This window comes from Cucurbita pepo, chromosome 19, assembly GCF_057944985.1.
Source record: "Cucurbita pepo subsp. pepo isolate OVF chromosome 19, ASM5794498v1, whole genome shotgun sequence".
Classification (NCBI taxonomy): Eukaryota; Viridiplantae; Streptophyta; class Magnoliopsida; order Cucurbitales; family Cucurbitaceae; genus Cucurbita; species Cucurbita pepo.
Window position 1 is genome coordinate 972455 of NC_141816.1, and position 18949 is coordinate 991403.

At 35.4% G+C, this 18949-nt stretch overlaps 3 protein-coding genes across 5 annotated transcripts; 2 read left to right on the plus strand and 1 right to left on the minus strand.

Moving 5' to 3' along the window:
- Nucleotides 1-938: 938 nt before the first annotated feature.
- Nucleotides 939-4966, minus strand: LOC111781973 (dihydroneopterin aldolase 2). 2 transcript variants are annotated; one of them, XM_023662724.2, is made up of 3 exons: nt 4802-4966; nt 3394-3642; nt 939-1292 (listed from the first exon to the last, which is right to left on the minus strand). In XM_023662724.2, the coding sequence occupies exons 2-3, from the start codon at nt 3633-3635 to the stop codon at nt 1088-1090; spliced, it is 447 nt and encodes a 148-aa protein (XP_023518492.2). In that variant the 5' UTR covers nt 3636-3642; nt 4802-4966; the 3' UTR covers nt 939-1087. The 2 variants fall into 2 exon arrangements, with proteins under 2 accessions (XP_023518492.2, XP_023518491.2); XM_023662723.2 differs by having other exon boundaries at nt 4767-4964.
- A 796-nt stretch (nt 4967-5762) lies between these two features.
- LOC111781971 (phosphatidylinositol-glycan biosynthesis class X-like protein) lies at nt 5763-10814 on the plus strand. The gene is given in 6 exon segments (XM_023662721.2): nt 5763-5958; nt 7056-7173; nt 9071-9395; nt 9512-9678; nt 10447-10674; nt 10676-10814. Coding segments are annotated over 5 exon segments (864 nt in total). The 5' UTR covers nt 5763-5958; nt 7056-7062; the 3' UTR covers nt 10709-10814.
- A 1067-nt stretch (nt 10815-11881) lies between these two features.
- On the plus strand, nt 11882-18745 carry LOC111781266 (serine/threonine-protein phosphatase PP2A-4 catalytic subunit). Of its 2 annotated transcripts, none has more exons than XM_023661763.2 (11): nt 11882-12191; nt 13141-13197; nt 13833-13916; nt 14526-14597; nt 14791-14862; nt 14991-15031; nt 16657-16723; nt 17510-17701; nt 17817-17906; nt 18010-18117; nt 18259-18745. In XM_023661763.2, exons 1-11 carry the CDS (start codon nt 12099-12101, stop codon nt 18322-18324), a joined length of 942 nt encoding a protein of 313 aa, XP_023517531.1. In that variant the 5' UTR covers nt 11882-12098; the 3' UTR covers nt 18325-18745. The 2 variants fall into 2 exon arrangements, with proteins under 2 accessions (XP_023517531.1, XP_023517532.1); XM_023661764.2 differs by lacking the exon at nt 11882-12191 and adding an exon at nt 12198-12507.
- The last annotated feature ends 204 nt before the right edge of the window (nt 18746-18949 follow it).

Below are 18949 nucleotides of genomic sequence, written 5' to 3' on the forward strand. Positions count from 1 at the left end.
CACAAATTATATTAGAGAGGTATCTCTCCCAGTGAAATATGGTTCGGATATGCACAAACGCGGAAGCTGGTGAGCATGTGACACTCGAAAGGGTACATGAATGCAATTCTATGTTGGGTGGCTTCCTAAGAATTTTCTTAGGATGCATGTGAGTGAAGACAAAACATGCTACAATGATTCGGGTTGGTCTATGAGGATAGTTTTTACTCTTGCGAAGCTTGGAGTAATGCTTGATCTGAATCTCGGGCATAGGTGATTCAAGCATTCTTAGTTCATTTAACTAGTGCTGGTAAGCTTACTAAAAATTCATTTACACATAGAATTCTAATGCATTTAAGAAACATGCTTAAGAGGAAAAATTATAGAGAAGTGTGACGCATCGAGGTGTTTAAAGGATATTAAAACATGTGATTTATAGGTGTATTTAAAATATTTCAAGATCAATTTTCACAAACAATTAAACAATAAAGAGAATTAACAATGTCAAACAATTAAAATAACACAAGATTTTTAACTACCGGAACAAGTTGAAAGAAGCATTAAACTACACATATATAGCACAAAAAATGAGTAAAGGAAAACAATAAAGTCTCGTCGACGATCGATAATTCATCGAACAAGGTTGTTAGCTAAGCTTCTTTTTCTACGACATGCTCGTTTTTTCCCAAGTAGAGATATACTAGTGAAACGCCTTGTTGTGGAAAGTGCTTGAGTCATCGCTTCAATTCATCTCCGATAATCAGCTTCTTTTTCTAGCTCGTTCTTCCTCGAGTAGAGCTATTAGTGAAACACCTTGTCGTGAAAAGTGCTCGAGTCGTCACTTCGATTCATCTCCGCTAATCTTTCAAACTTCATTTTTTTATCCCTTAAGGACCAAGAGAATAGTATTTTCTAAACAAACTTAAAGAATAAACACACAATTTAAGTTCAGTAAAAAGTATCAGAAAAACGTGTATGGAATAGCCCACAAAATTACTGGAAACGAAATTCCTTAGCATCCCAATGTAAAATAGAACTAAAATACAAATGATCATAATAGAACTTTGTTTTACTTTTCATACAGAATTTGTTTGATCAAACAAGCACATTAGATTGTCACATCTTTATCTCTACTTCTAAAAATCTCAATACCCAAGTAGTCAATTGGTCCACCAACAACGACATCAGGCTTCGCAATTTTCACTCGAACGGTGGTTATTCGATGGTACTCGATCATTATTTTTGAAGAAATTTCCTCTGCAACTGATTCCAGAAGATCATGTGATGGTCCAGTCAAAACTTCCCTCGCTATGCTGTTGTTCAACATTAAAAAAACCTATCAGAAACAACATCCATAATAGTATATGCTATTGGTTGAAGTTCATTGTCCATTAGATTATATGCTATTGGTTGAAGTTCATTGTCCATTAGATTGCATAATAACATCCACTAATAACATCTAAGAAAGCATTAACACGGCATTTTCTTTTTACATGTGAGGGTTTTTAACCAATTGAGCCATACTCATGTTGGGAGCGTTAAGAATAATAGTATATGCTATTGGTTATTGTCCATTAGATTGCATAAAGTGAACCATAACATCGACTAATAACATCCAAGAAAGCATTAACACGGTATTTTTTACATGTGAGGGTTCTTAACCAATTGAGCTATCCTCGTGTTGGGAACGTTAACATAGAATGATAGAATCCAACTATGCAAGAAAAGATGAGGTTCAAAATCCCCTCATTCTTTTACAACAAGCCTCTCTTGCCATGGAAGGAGCTAAACAATGAGTAACTTAAAAGTTCTCATAAAAACCGACTTTAATAAAATGAAATAAGTGAAACAAAAACAAATATTAGTTGTGTTGCGAGCATTAAGATTCTATGCAAGTAAGCCTCTCTTGCCACGGTAAATCGATCGGGGCCAAGAGACTTACTTGAACCCAAGGAATTCACAGCATGCAGGACTTCCTCTTCTGAAAGGCATCATTCAAGATTTAAGGCTTGAGACTAATTCATCGGGATCCAATAAATATTTGTAGGAAGAAATCTGAATTTATTGTCTTCCGTATACAATTTCTGAAAGAAGTCGATAAATTCATTCTCAATCTCATTAGCTGAAAGCAAGCTAACCCCTTTCTTTAGAAAACACCTCAGTAATTGAATTCTTGCCTTTTTTAGCCGCCAATAAATGATGAGAGAACTTTGTATTATCATCATCCCTTCTTTGAGCCATTAAAGTTTACAACGCTTCCTCCAACATGTAGAATCCAAAGCAGTTAATTCTGGTATCTTTTCTCTCTCTTAAATACTGCCTTGTAGCTCGCTGGTCAGGGGTTAAAAACCCATTATCCTCCCTTCTGTACTGACCTTTTATTTGATCGACCAAAGATTGGATTTGTTAAGCCTTCGATCTTTGAGAAAGATTCCAAGTTCGTAGCATTGGTTTTAGACCCTTGTGTTTTATCATGAACACATGTTCGGGCCATCTTATGTTCGATTGTTGATTCCAGTTCCACACGATTTCCCAATTCAAATTGAAATCTTTATGGTTTAGCCAAGAACTTTCAAACGCAAAGACATGGTCCCCAGGAGATATTTCCAAAATTCAAGGATAGAGGATAGTGGTCCAAAGTGGTACGCTCAACCCTTCACAATTGTGCAGTCCCAACTTTCATTGGCGACTAAGAATCAGTCTAGAACAGAAAGTGTGTTATTTTCGCCTTCCATGAAATTCAACTTGGGAAGAAGCACGACCAATCTCTTTGATCAAGGTTCAACTTCCATGAGATTCCTCATAGAAAGACAAAGAAAAGATCCGATAAATGGAAATGGAACACTTAGAGTGACTCCATTCTGGGAGGGGTTGTTGCTGGTGATTAATGGCAGCCGAAATTAGTGTTTATGGGGTCGGGGAGGGGAGAGAGAGAGCATCTTGAGTTGCAGGTTTTTTCCCAGCTAATTCTTGGACATTCCAAAGATTGATGTTTGAGCTAAGTAAATTTATGAAAACAATAGAAAGAGCTTGTAAGCATTCCCAATCACATGTAAATGACATCTTTTATTTGCCATGACTATAGAAAGACCATGATTCAAGTGTTTGGATGGTCACTTTAATTTACCATATTGTATAGCCTACAAATATAAATAGCCTGCTTCCTACCTCCTAAAGCCACCGTCGCCAAACTTCAAGGACGAATATAGAAGTTAATCAAATAATTGTTTTTTTAAAAAATAATAATAAGAAGAAACCATGCTTTCATTAAGAAATATGAAAGAGTAGTGATCAAATAATTGCAAGACTATAGATAACACTCACAATGCAGATAACAGACGTATAGTAATACACACCAGTCCATTGAATCATATTAGAAATCTTACAGAAAGAGGCTTAACACAAAGTACTCACCGATAAATTGCAGTGTAGCTTACAGTATCATTCAAGTCATCAGATTTTCCAGCTGCCCGGAGATCCAACCAAGCATCCACATCCACCAAAAACGTTTGTCCCATTTCCTTTTCTTTAAGGTGAACTCCATGATAACCGTGAAACTTCAGACCCCTTAATATGAGTCTATCCCCCTTTGTGATTTTAAAGTTGTTTAAACTTGCTTCTGAGGTGCTAATGATGATACCTTTATTATCAGCCATATGATCACTGAAACAAAGCCAGAGAATGGGGAATGTTAAAAAAAAAATCCAACAATAAAGATAGAGACATAGCAACCCGAATGAGAACAAAGAACAAATTAAGTATCATCATAAACTGCTGATGTTATGAACCGAGACATCAATCATGCAATATAAACTTCAAAGAAGATGTGAAGAAAATGTTGTTCAAATTATCACAAGATGTTGCAATTCATGCCACATTAAAGAAGAATAAAGCTTCATTTATTCTTATATGGTTACAAATTTTGGGTGGATGATAATTTAGAGTTATGGTGTTTCTTTAGTGTATTTTAAGGCTTATTTACATAGTGGCTAATTATGATCATAAAGTATACAAAGTAACTAATTATGGTCATAAAATATGAAAGTTACAACTCTTGGAATGCCTCATCCTATATAAAGCCATGTATGTTGTCTTTGGTAAAGGAAACTTAGAAAATGTAGTAAAATGAGCATTTATGCTTTCCTTTAGCCAATGACTAAGTTTCTTTGCAATTCTATATAGTTTAGATTGCATGTTTAGAATCATTCAAGCTCGACATGATCGACTTTACTTGTGGAGTGATTCGAATCTCAAACAAGTATTCTTACCATGAGATATTCGATCAACAAGGTAATCCGAATCTTACTTCCCTAGTAATGATTCCTCATCATTTGGTACTAGAACTTTCTCTGGTATTAGAGTTTCCCTGGGTTGATTCCTTATCAGCTACCTTTTGTCTTAATTTATAAAAAATGATCCACATTCATAGAACACAGTAATTATTTCATTAACATATAACTGAATGATTACTCCTATGAATAACTGAAAAATATGTCTGGACTCATGTTTTTAATCAGCTCACAGTGATTGATTCGTATTCCAGTAAAATAAAATGTCTAGCTTCATTCTCTTACTTCCACAAATTCAAAGTATAATTGGTTAATAGAGGGAGCGAACTTCAATTTTAAGAAGAAATATACAGATCACGTCCTAGCTGTTTTTTTCGTTGCTATTCGGCTATGGTCAATTAAAAAAAGAATCAAACAACTTCTCCATTCATTCATTAGACAAGGTCCAAACTGCGGTTTTCGAGTGAGAAGAAAGACAGATGGAGATTAGGAGAATACCAGTATGAACGAGAGAGTAGAGAGTCGGTACAGACCACTAGGAGGGAGGCTGTGGCAGCACGAACGGAAGAAAGACGACGAAGACGACGACGACGGCAGCAGTGAACGGGAGAGACGGCGGCGGCACTAACGACGGCGTGAAGAAGAAGAAGAAAAACCGTGGAGCACAGTGAAGGAGATAGGTTTTCCTCTTTCTTTTATTTATTTTTTATTTTTTTATTTTACAATTTACTTATTAAACTGAAAAAAAAAAATGGTTTTTTAACCTTTTCTAGTTTATTTATATAACCATGCTACTTTATTAACATAATTTAATTATTTATATATTGATTTTCGAAGATTAAAATAATTTTAATTCAGAAATTAGTTTTAATGTTCTTGAAAATTATTAGTTTTCAAATTAGTTACTGTGGTAAATTTATTAATGGTTGAATATTATTATTTTATATTACGTCTATATATTATAATAGAAGTCGTATATGTACACGTGTTTATATTATAATGATTTTATTTTTTATTTGTACGTTTCACTCTTTTTTTACCGTCTCCTCTATTCTTGGCCACCGACATGTTCATCGATCGTTGTTCTCTGCTATTTTGTGTTCATTCGTTGTGATTTTCCTTCGTTTTACGACGGAAAACATAAGAGTTTTTACCACGGAAAGCATAAGTAGTAAAAAGTAAATAATTTACCGTGGAAAGCATAAATTTTTATTTTATTTTAAATAGCTTAAAGACGGATTGCCGGTGACGATAAGACACCTGGTGGTTGGAAATCCAATAATGGATCATTGAGGTTGTATATTGAATCTTCTTCTTCGATGGAAGGAGAAGATGTCGAACGGATGAAGGCGACTCCTTGAAAAAGCTTTTGGAAGTCAGCTTCTAAAAACATCTGGGCTAAAGCTACCAGTAGTATATATATATATATATTTTTTTTCAGTTTAATAAGTAAATTGTAAAATAAAAAGAAAAAATAAATATATTGGTATGATTATAAACAATATTGGTTTATTCCTCTCCACACCCCCACCCTATCCACGTCATCTTCCCTCGATCTCAGAGGACGACGAACGAAGTGAATCGGCTGTTTCCACGATCGTAAACTTGGCTGAGGAGGCGAAGCTTGCAACGTCGAAGCATCCTGTTATACTCTGCTTAGCACCTGCAAATTTCTAGTTGCCGGTGGAGTGTGAGTTCCATTTCTTCTCTGAAAACTTTAATTTCCACTGAATTAAACTGTGCTTTGACTGAATACAAAAATTCTATTTTCCCGCCTTTTAATTCTAGAATGTATCGTTGCTTATCTAGTGCCTTGTCAGGATACGAATTTGCTCATCGCACACAAAGATGTAGAGCAAGGGAACTTATAATCAGAAATCCAAATCTGTAAAATACGTCCATGGGGTTAAAAAACTAACACATTTGGTTTCTATCGATTTTGGATGCCCACAATTTGGATTGATTTTTAATTAGTTTCTGAGATTTGAAATTGGTTTCTCATATGGTCCCTGTTAATATGGAAATTAAGTAGACCAATAGAATGATCACGTGGTAGTAAACATGTTTGCTGGTTTGTTCTACTTGGGAGGAGCCCAACTGGTGCGAAGTCATTTGGTTAAACTGGAAACTAACCTTCTTAGATTGGACAGAGAGGGTTAATTGATAACTCTAGAAAATAAATGAAGCCTTCCTGTGAAGATGGTTATGGAGGTTCCTTTGAGAAGACATAAAGTCAATGAACATAAGTTGGGATCGGATTCAAATGGCTTGTTTCATAGCCGTTGTGAGATCCCAGAGGGGAACTATGCATTTCTTATAAGGGTATGGAAACATCTCCCTAGCAGACGCGTTTTAAAACTGTGAGGCTGACGACGATATGTAACGGTTCAAAGCGGACAATATCTGCTAGCGGTGGGCTTGGGCTGTTACAGCCGTCATGTGAATTGTAGTGCTTGATGCCCAAAATTTAAGGAGAAGATTTTAGTTTTCAGGGTGGGAAATGGAAGCTACATTCACTTATGGTAGGATGGCTTGATCGAAGACAACCTATCTAGAGTTTCTAAAAGTTAAAAGTTACCATTTTTCTTTTACTTACAAAGCTTGAACATCCAAGACAGATCCAAAAGAAGATTTCTACTTTGGCCAGATATACTCAAATCAGTATGAATTATACTATAATTCTGGAAAACATTGACCCCTGTTCTTGTTCGTCCACTACGGAACATGTTATATAGGCCTTCAGATAAGCATTCGAACCATAACATTTTTTTTCTTGTTTTGTTTCAGTTATGTGATGAAGGCCAAGCCAAGCATTCCTGTTTATATTTCTTTGTTGTTGGGAATTTCATTTATATTCTACCCTGTATTTGGCTCTTGCCTTGATGGCATTTCACACGCTAGTAAGGTCAGTCCTAGTAATTCATGTTCCTCGACTCTTTATCATTTTGCAATTATTAGATTTTATGTGCAAATTATAATACTGTATGTGTGACTTCTTCATGTGCTATATTAGTTCCAGTAAATCTCGCTATTTTTTGGTGTTAATATAGAGCTGTTACATGTTGGGTTTAGGTTAAAATTATTCCATTGGGTTTTATCTCTCAGTGATACTGAACTCTTGCTCCATCTAGTTTTTGTATAAAAATTGTGGTCTTTCTTTTTTTAACATCCTTTTTCCTAAAGATTTTTTCTTCTTTTCATTCTCAAATTGACATGAAAAGTAGGAAGGATGTATATTGAATCAGATCCTAAAGCTGTTTCGGGAAGGGTTTGGGGTTTTATCATGCGTGCATTATGAGTTGAAAAAGGATTCACTGCATCTCATTTTGATGCTTCTTGAATACAACTTGCTAGTTAGTAAAGCATGGAGGTTGAATAGGAAGAGTACTCAATTTGGTTATACTTGTAGATTTGGACCAGCAATATATTTCCTGCAATTTTTATAAATCTTGGGAAAGAAGATATACTCGTTTTTTTAAATAAATAAAAAGGATGAGGAGGTAATGAATATCGTGAAGTTTAAACAAAAGCGTTTGTTCTCTCTTGTGGGTCTTGGATTGGCCTTCTGCTAACTTAGAGGTTAGGCTTCCACTGGAGAGGAGGCCATCTTGAATACATCCCACAGTGAACTAGTATTTTCACCATTATCCGTTGTGTCACAGTATTAAATATACTCGGCTTTAATGTTGCAAAGCATATTCTTCGTTTTAAGATTGGATATAAGTTGATAATACTTGGAGGACTATCAAAAGGGGTTAATCTGAGTGCTATTAGTCATTGGCAACTTGAAAAGGGAGAGATCATTACATTGATCTTTCTGTTGGAATGTTGTGCACCATCAAGTAATCAACAAGACACCTCAATACGTTAGTAATATTTTAGTTTAAAGTAATCATTGTTGCAGGAAAGCATAGTTTTGGTGGATGTAGTAGGTTGGGTAGCTTTTGCTATCTTTTTTTCCATTTGAATTTTTATGCTCCTAATGTTTTGGGGCATCCTGACAATTATATACCTTCTAATCCGATGCCCACCCCACCTCATATTGTGCCGGAATGGTATTTTCTACCGATCCATGTCTTTCTTCGTAGTATACCTGACAAAGCGGGAGGTGTAGCCGCAAGTTTTTTTTTTTTTTTTTAGAGAGGAGAAACATTTTCATCTATAAATGAAATACTAGGAGCTTAGTGGGCTCCTAGCCCCAAGAGGCTAATTACAAAAGAGTTCTCCAATTAGATCAAATATGATGGCTATAATCTCTAAAAGGATGTTTAGTCTTACACCAAAACAAAGCATAAAATAAAATTAAATCCAAAAAGCGATCTAAAATGGAGAGAACATCCCCGAAAAATCATTGTATTCCTGTCAAACCATAGTTTTGGTAACTTCATTGAAATGCTTTTGCACTTCGCAATCCTGACAGAAAATTGCATAAGTAAACGTAAAAGTGCATGATCTTGAAAATAGCTATAATCTCTGTGGTTATTATCCCTAAAAACCTATTTCAGAGTCTCAGACTAAGTAGAAACTTAATTGTTATTGTTGTTGTAAGCACTCATGGCTTAGATAACTTTGCACTCTCTCTGTTTCTGGATTGTGACCTTATAAAAAAATGTGAATTTTTTTTTTATCTTGTCCCTCTTAATTTAAATGTAGCTAAGTCAATGGGATGAATTAAGTCTTTGATATTATTTGATGTCTTTTTGGTGGGAGAGCATCATAAATGTTCTGAAGACACTGGTTTTGTTCATCTTCACAAGCTTATTTTTGTATTTCATTTCTTACTCTTGTACTTAATTTGCCAGGTTGGAAGGTATATTATGGAATCGTATTACGGAAAGCACGAAAGCTTCATTGATTCACTTTTTGATGATTTCCTGACGCAAGATCTTCCTGTCAACATATGTCAAGTTCTACCATGTGATCTAAATACTGTGCTAAGTCTCTCGATCCTGTTGAAGATTAAGGGCGAAGGTTCTCACCGTCAACTTTCATCGACCATCAAATTCAACATCAAAAAACCCATACCTCATGTTCACACACACCATTGCAAGATTATTATCATCGAACGACTGCTATCGGGAGTTTTTGCTGACCCATTTGAATTGGAACATCTTCTTCATCGTGCTGGTAAAACATATTGATATCTCTTGGTTTCTTTTCATAATTTGCAGCAAATGGTATTGCTGTCACTATGTATGTAATAGGTTCAACTCTTTTCTTATTATTTTATCTTCTTTTTGCAGTATTTAGTGATGTAGCCGTTTTTGGAGATACAAATTTGGAATTGCCTTCAGTCCTCTCCAACCTCTCTGTTGTCGAGGTTCACAAGGACGTTGGTCTCAATATTTTTTCACACAACAAGAATTTGCTTGAGTTCAGCATTGATCTGCCTTTACATTCACGATATCCGGTAAGCCTGAAGTATCTTTTAGAATAATCATCCTAGGTGACATGGTTTTTATTGAAGTTCATTATGAAGGATCTGGCGTCATTGGATAGAATGTAATTTAACAAGTTCTTTGCGTTAGTTTATCTCATATAAGTTCAGATAACGTATCCATGTTTATACTCCAACACTTACGAGGACACGTGTTAGATTTTTGCTTAGCACAATAGACACTATCAAAAACTAATTGAACAAATTGAATACTGGGTCTGACATTCATTGGACACGTGTCAAACCCTTGTTAACCACCATGAACAAGTTTCTTACACTTTGTTGGTGACAACATTGTGTATAACGGCCTAAGCCCACTGCTAGCAGATATTATCCTCTTTGGGCTTTCCCTTTCAGGCTTCCCCTTAAGTTTTTAAAACACGTCTACTAGGGAGAGGTTTTCATACATTTATAAATAATGCTTCGTTCTTCTCCCCATCTGACGTGGGATCTCATCCGACGTGGGATCTCACATTTTGAGAGTGAAAAACACACAAATGCTTGGCTTAATTGACCTCAAATTTGCTTGTAGTTAAGATGTTAAATCATTTAGAAATTTGACAGCTGACGATTGTAGCATGAGAACATTGAAATATATGAAATGAATTGTAAAGATGTATGCGGTAACAACATGTTCGAATTCATGTCCTAGATTTTTTCAGCTTAATGTTTCACTATATTCGAGCCGTGTTGTTTCCGTGCTTAAATGGACTCGTAACATATTTTCTTGCTGTTCTGCAGCCATTAGATGAAAGCGGTTATGTCGAAGTTAGATTGAAGGCTCCGGACTTGTTTTTGCAGTGTAGCATACAGGAAAAGCCACATAATAGGAGCTGTTTATTTAAGTTGCAAAGTGATGATGCAAAGGCAGACCTAACATGGTCGATACCAGCAGGTAAACGATCTAATGCTAAAATCGTAGGCGTTGTGACCTTTGTTTCTGCTTTTCTATCAGTACTATCAATTATATTTTCTACACAAGTTGGACAACACAAAGTTTTGAAGCAATGTTAATTAGTTCAGTATTAAGTGATGTTTTGGTCCAAGATACGTAAACAAGCATGCATTGTTTCTTGTTTCTTGCTCTGGTAATAGAATTTGGTTCCCAACTCCTTGTTATGATTTTGCGTTTTGCGAAACAGTTATAGATGCATCCGCTAATAGAACTGTCAACCCCTTAGATGGAAGTCCAAATCTAAGGGGCGGATTTAAACCAAAATCTAACCCTTGCCAACACGAGCATATCTCACTTTGTTAAAATATTTGAGATCGATATGGAATGACTTCCAAGTGCTTAAAAAAAAAAGTTCTTTTAAGTGAAGATGTTTTTAAACACTCAAGAAGTCATTTCATAAAAGCCCTTACAATTGTCTAAATGTTAGATGTTCAAATCTTCGTTGAAGTGCATTATAATATAACTTGAGTAGTTTAGGAACCTATATGTTCGAAAGGTTAAAAGTTTGGTTCTTGAACTACAAGATAGTAAGCATAGGCATAAAATGATATTAACTTGATGGAGATCGTAGATTGACTATAAGTCGTGCAGGGTAAGGATCACGACTCATTTTCAATCCATTTGTGTGGTCATAATCTAAACCAAACCAAATTGAATGAGTCAGTTTAGCTTGATTTCTTGCACCCTTACCTCAACGGAATGCTAATTGATGTTCGAAATACTTTCGATATACGGAAAGTACAACCAAGATAATACAACTAAGATAATAAATTCATGTGTTTATTTTGTACGAATGTTGATTAATATATTATATACCACTGATATATTCAAAATATTAATAAAATAATAAACTCATATTTAACTTTAAAATGCTTACGTATTTGCAATTATTTTTGTATTTAGAAAATATAAATTCATACAATTATTAGGCTAGAATTTTAATTACTTTTTATTAAAAAAAAAGAAAAGAAAGCTCCATTAGAAAGGTATTATAAAATGAATTTTGAATGAATTTTGGCTTTTATAGTAATAAAGTTAAAATTGAAGAAATTATTTATTTGTAATGATTAGGGGCATTGACGTGGCGTCTTCCGATTGGTGGTCAACATGTGAGCTTTCATGAAGGTTCCCACATCGGAATAGAATCAATTACGTTTAATTATAATTATAAATATAAATATAAATTATAATTAATTTCCCTCCACTCAATCCATTGTCATTCTCAATCACAACACACGCACACTCACACCTCGCCATTGCCGGTTTCTATAATTCAACCTCATTTCTCTCCCACTCGCTCTCTCTCTCACGCGCACCCCATCTCTCTCTCTCTCTCTCTCTCTCTCTCTCTCTCTCTCTGTCCACTGCCCGTCGCTGCAGTGGAGTCTCACGTCCCTGCCGGACCTTCAGACATTGGCCGCCTCATTCGGGTGCGGGTATGGGCACGGATTCGATGTTGTCCGAGGCCAACAGCTGCCTCGACGAGCAGATCTCGCAGCTCATGCAGTGCAAGCCGCTCTCCGAGCAACAGGTTCCGTTTATCGATTGATCTTCTTTTGTTCTAGTTTCTTTGAGGGTTCGATTCGGCTGATTCTTGCTTCTTGACCTAAAAAAGAAACTGTGGAAGATGGGGGGTTTGATTTTTGAATCTTTGGGTCTATCTCTCCCTTTTTCTTTGTTTTCTGGTCGTCATTACTGGGAGATCTTGCTACTGTGATTGGGTGCCTTTAGTAGAAGATGGTGATTGAATCTTGTGGATTGAAAGAGCGGAGCTAGTTGGGAGGCTGCTGTTTGATTGGGTCGAAAATTTTTGGTTTTGTGTTTCGGGTACTCAACGATAGATTTAGGTATGATGGTGGGAGTGGATTTCTTTTTTGACATCACGATTGGCATGTTGTTGACATGAAAATGGAGTTGGTGCTAGGATGTATGGAGATTTCGATATGTTTGAAGCAGTGCTTTTTGTATATATCAGTAATATGCCTATTTCAACAAGTGGTCTGGAGGGGTAACTAAATTAACAGCACTATTTATTGCTCTTGCCATTTAGATTTAGATGTCTTGTTATCTTTCATTTAAATTTAGAAACGAGTTTCAACAATGTTTATGATACCTTCCTGAATCCAGATGTATTGCCTTTATTTTATTATTCCCTTCTTCTTGGAAATTGGAATGCACGCTTCATTAATTACTCACTGGATAGTTCATTATAAGAGGATATGAAATCCTAAATAAACTCGAGAAGATTATAGAAAGCCGCTCCCCTTAGCAAGAATAATTAAACGGGTGTGATTACAAAAATTGATTATGAAGGGAGTTCTAGAGAGACGCCATAGCTTGCGGTGCACAGGATGTCATATTTCACGAGCTTTTGATTGACTTTAGCATGGTTTTGTACCTTGTGGCATGCCCCAAATTTGGTGATTTTGACTCTTGACACATTTGGAAATAAAAATAACATGGTTTCTTTGTTGAAGTAGGTTAGGGCATTATGTGACAAAGCCAAAGAGGTTCTAATGGATGAGAGCAATGTACAGGTATTACATTTGTGCCTTCAAACCTTTTATTCTATGATCCATCTATGATGATGTTCCTTTTTTGTGTCTTGATTTGGGGCCCTTTTACCGGTGGAAGATACACATCTTAAAACTAGAGGTCTTCCATGTTCACAAGTTCTGTCTTCATGCTGCACCAGTGGCCTGTATTGTATATATTGTTTCTATTATTTATTGCAGTTATATCATACAGGCCTTGTAGTAATGGTTGGTCATCATCGATCTTTCGCATCATTTCAATTTTCGAGAAGTTAGAATGCAAATTCATAACCAATTCATTTGGAGCAAGACATTTTGGTCAACTATTCTTCATTTTATTACTCATTGCCTTTGATAACCAACATTTTTTTGTTACATAGGCCCCCCCTCCCCTTTGTTATTTTTATTGTTAATACAATTTTTTTCTTATAAAAAATATATTTATACAACTTATTCTCATCTGACAAAAGGAATTGAAGTTGAGTTTATAGTAGAATACTAGCATTTCAAAATTCCCTTTCAATTTTAAATTGCAGGAGTAGCACATAATTATTTGGTTTTCAACTTTTCATGATTACTATATCAGACTTCTTGTGCTTCTTTTATCCATGGAATCCTCTTTTTTTCTTCTCATTCAGCCTGTGAAGAGTCCAGTTACAATATGCGGAGATATTCATGGACAATTTCATGACCTTGCAGAACTTTTCCTAATTGGAGGGAAGGTACAAGTTATGCTATTTTAAAATTCATTAATTTTATTTCAAGAAAGATTTTTCTTTTTACTGCTGAAAAATGGAATGAAGATGAGATATATATTACTGTCCTGAAAGCCAAGGGAAATTAAAAAAGCTAATTTGGTAGTTATTATTTTTTTTATATTTTTTAAGCATTACTATATTTTAAGAGAACTCCAATTAGCAAAAAAAGTAGCTCACTTTAACAAAGCCTTAAAATTCCTTCCACGTGATTAAAAATTCTACACATTTCTTTTAGTTCCGAAGGAGTGTTTTGACCTAGTTTGGCCAAAGGATATCTTTCCTTCTTTGATGATTACTTGACATAATCAATGTTTTAACTGTATAAGGTTTTCTCGGCTAGGGACTAACACAAAACATTTGAATGTTAAAATGAAAGTTTTGGAACTAATTTAAACCTTGAATTATTTAGGGTTCATCTTTGGTGAAAATAAAATTAAGAGTAGAAAAGGAAGATTGTTGTTCAAAATTCTACTTACTTCTCTACTTATAGACAAATATTTTGTGAGTTGACTTCTTTTGAGCATCCTCTGCATCAGGTCTGAATATATAACTCATTACATAATATTGTAACAGTGTCCAGACACCAATTATCTGTTTATGGGAGATTATGTGGACCGGGGATATTATTCTGTTGAAACTGTCACGGTAAGCACATAAAACAGATTTATGTGATTTTCCTAGTTCATAATTCTGTTAAGGCATCCATATATCCCATACCAAGCCATGAATTTTGTAATAATTTTTTTAATAAGAAATCATGTATAATGTAAGACGTATATGCTCTGGCTGGATGATATATTTGATCTAATATATATGGTTGTCTGCCATACTCCTCCAGTTATTAGTGGCTCTAAAGGTTCGTTATCCTCACCGGATTACCATTCTACGAGGAAATCATGAGAGTCGTCAGGTATGATTTTACACACTAGATTTGTCTTGTTTTTTGGGATTTGTTTCATTTAAATTAGATGTTCAAAATAACGTTAAACACTTGAATTAACTTGCACCATTTCATCTTCTCTCCTTTTTGGTTCTCAGATCACTCAGGTTTATGGCTTTTATGACGAATGTTTAAGGAAGTGAGTTGTATATTCTCTCTCTCTCTCTCTCTCTCTCTCTCTTTGTGTGTGTGTGTGTGTGTGTGTGTTGAGTGTTGGGGGATAATTTGTTTGATCAATGACACTGTAGGGTTAGTATACACTGATGCTTGATTCTTGGGCTGAGTAGTATTAGCGTTGGAGAAAAGAAATCAATGACCAATTGAAAACATTGATGCAATTTATGGAAACTAATGTTTTAGATCAACGAATCTGGTTATCTTTACAATTACTAGGTTGAAATAATGAAGTTATTTGTGGGGATCTGATGAATTAACTTCAAACGGATGGGGAATTTTAGGAAGTGCCTTTGTTGGGCATCATGTGGCAAGTTCACTGCATAGAATGTGAGTACAAGAAACAAGGCTGGACTCAGTTAAAGCTTTCTTCGCAAATGAATCTTTTGAGAGAGACAAAAGGTCCATGGTCATTTTTGTTTGTTTGTTTTGTGTGTGTGTGTAAACCAAGGCACTTATTTTACCATGTAGACAATTGCCATGTGTGACCAATCGAAATTCCTCCAAATGAATCTCATTAATCACTGATTTTTCCCAATTTATCTTTAGACCAGATGTTACTTCAAAACTTTCAACTGTGACGATCAAATTATTGGTTATAGCACTGTCATCCTTACAAAAAAAAAAAAAAAAAAAAAAAAAGAAAAAAGAAAAAACAAGAATCCCGCTAACTTCTATCCATGGTTTTGTTTTTAAACATATATATATTTTTATTATAAGAAACCATGTTTTCATGGTGAAACATGAAAGAAACAAGAGGGGCATACAAAAGAGAAGCCTGAAAAAGTAGCCACAATGAATAGCTATACAAAAAAGGGTTCCAGTCCAGAAGAATAAGTCCAAGCAAGTATACAAAACTGGACATGTTTTTAAACGGCCATAGCTATACAAAAAAGGGCTCCAGTCCAAAAGAATTAAGTCCAAGCAAGTAATTACAAAACTTGACATGTTTTTAAATGGCCATGACTTGACACATGAGTGCAACTCCCATATTAGTGTTCAACTTTGATTTGTTATGCCATTGCCCTAGTTGGCCGGTGTTACAACCTCAGATAATTGATGCTGGTCTATTCTATCATGAAGGAGAGGGGAGACATTTATTATTTTTTTTTTTTATAAGAGACAATTGCATTGATGAGTGAAATTTACAAGAGGGATGTATAATCCATGATGTTTACAAAAGACCTTCCCAATTTGCAATGAGGGAGATATATCTATAGGAAGTAAAAATATTAGACAGTTTACACCAAGATATAGCTTGGTAAACGACATTGTCGAAAAGTTTTGTGTAGGTCTGTGTTGTTTCTGCAAATATTCTCTGATTTCTTTCTTTCCACAGATTCTTTGAAAGAGAGGGGAGACATGAGACAGAATCTTTGAAGGATATCCAATTTCTTCTTGAAAAAATTACTTCCTTTTATGATCTATCTGTAGTAAAGTCTTTATTTTGTCACAGTTTGCCAGTAAAATTTAATTTCAATCTGTGATTACCCCTGGTGTTATTTAGAATTGCATTTGTGAAGGCCATTTGTTCTTGATTCTCTTGCAAAAATCTATGGCAGTGAGATCCTTTTTCTTTTGTAACTGCAGGTATGGCAATGCTAATGTATGGAAGACGTTTACAGATCTTTTTGACTATTTTCCTTTGACTGCCTTGGTTAGTGATTTTTTTTTGGGCATCACTGTAACTTATTGCTTTTATTACACAACTTACCTTCTTGAACCAACATGTCGTGACATGTTTCTTGATTGCCTCTCCTTACATTGTATGTATATTTCATGTGATTGAAGGACAGGATATGAAATAATTAATTTTATAATGAGCCTGTTGGATCATGTACTATGGAGAATTTTGCATCTTTGATTTATGGTACTTTTTTTTGGGGAGATCTTCAATGTGCTTTTGGCTGGTGATAAATGTTGTCGCTTGATGTTGGAGGAGGTGGTGTTCCTTGCCTTGTTGTGGAACATTTGGCTTTGAGAAATAGGAGAATCTTTGGGGAGGTGTGGACTGTGGTTAGGTTTAACCTCCTTTTTGGTTTCTGTTTCTCATCCTCAACATCCTGAACGTTTTTTGGTTCATTTTTGGTGGGTTGATCCTTTTGGGATTGCCCATGTAGTCTCTTCGTTTTTGGAAAATAAATTGATGTTATATTTCCTTTTTAAAAATACTTCTGCTGAAGCTAAATTTCAAAACCAAAGCCAAAATTTGAGAACTATTTCTTTTAGTTTCTCTATTTTGGTTAATGAGTAAGATAGTAATAGTGCATGGGCAAATCCCAAAAGGAAATAGTTTTACATTACTATCAATGGATCATAAAACAAACTAATTGTCAGTACTTTTACATTACCATCAATAGCAGAAAACTGAATAAAATTATAATCAAGCAGCCTCTTATTGATGCAATTGTTTCATCCGTTGGCTCTTACTTTCCCTTTTCAGGTTGAGTCTGAAATATTTTGCCTACATGGTGGGTTGTCCCCATCCATTGAAACCCTTGATAACATTCGAAACTTTGACCGTGTTCAAGAGGTTCCACATGAAGGCCCAATGTGTGACTTGTTATGGTCTGATCCAGATGATCGATGTGGCTGGGGGATTTCACCTCGAGGCGCTGGGTATACATTTGGCCAGGTAATTTCTAACCATGCATCAAGGTGTATGTTATTCACACTTGCCTTTGATCCTTATGCCAATAGAAGGAAAATTAAGGGGTTTCCCATCTGACATTTCATATTCTACTTTGCAGGACATATCTGAACAATTCAATCACATGAATAATCTCAAGTTAATAGCTAGAGCTCATCAGCTGGTCATGGATGGATTTAACTGGGCTCATGTAATACATTTGTTCAATAATTTCTCACCCTATAAATCTCTGATTCTATTCTTGTTTTATGGATTTAAAGGTTTCTGGTATGATGACCCTTATGTTTGAACAGGAACAAAAGGTGGTTACGATTTTTAGTGCGCCGAACTATTGTTATCGCTGTGGGAACATGGCTTCAATTTTAGAGGTTGATGACTGCAGGAGTCATACATTTATCCAGGTCTCTTTCTCACTTGCACAGGAACTTGCATAAAGATGATAAATGCACAAACAAACCATATCCTTGTCTTCTTTCAGCAATAATATAAGTATATCCATAGCTGAATGATTGGCTCTGTTCTTTATATGTCGTTTCTCTCAGTTTGAGCCAGCACCCAGAAGAGGAGAACCTGATGTCACCCGTAGAACGCCAGATTACTTCTTATGAATCAGCTAAGTTGAATCGTTCCCTGTATACCGTAATGGGTTGAGCATCGTCGTTGAGGCCGAGAGAACCTGTGACTTATGCTGCCGTGGATTGATGGCTTTGCCTGCGAGCCAGAACTTTTTCTATAGAAAACCCTCCGATTTGTATTTGAAGATCAAGACATCGTCGAGATACAAAGATATTCAACTTTCTTTTGCCCCTTCGGCCCCTTTCTCCATAATCTCTCAAGTAGTTTAATTTTGTTACAACACTTCTCTATTGTAGTAAATTATAGTGCTGATGTTTTTCGTCCACTAGATGTAAGCTAGTTCGTATATTAGTCCTTGTTATGCTTGGAGAAGGCTGTTGAAACTATTGGAATTGTTGATTTGTTACTTCTTTATTTCAAGAAATTTTAGTATGAGTATCTTTTTGATGAATATGCCAGAGAATTTTGAAGGAAGCTAAACAGGCTTCATTTATTTATGGTCAGCTATTTGTTAGTATGCTCTACGATTTCTGAAGACGAAGATTTGGTTCCTATGGTTTGAAGAAAGAAAGAATTTAGTCTGCTAAAACTCGTAAATAGTCTCGAGGGTTTTATTCGATCATCGATCATAGAGACTATTTAAGAGGTTTATCAAAC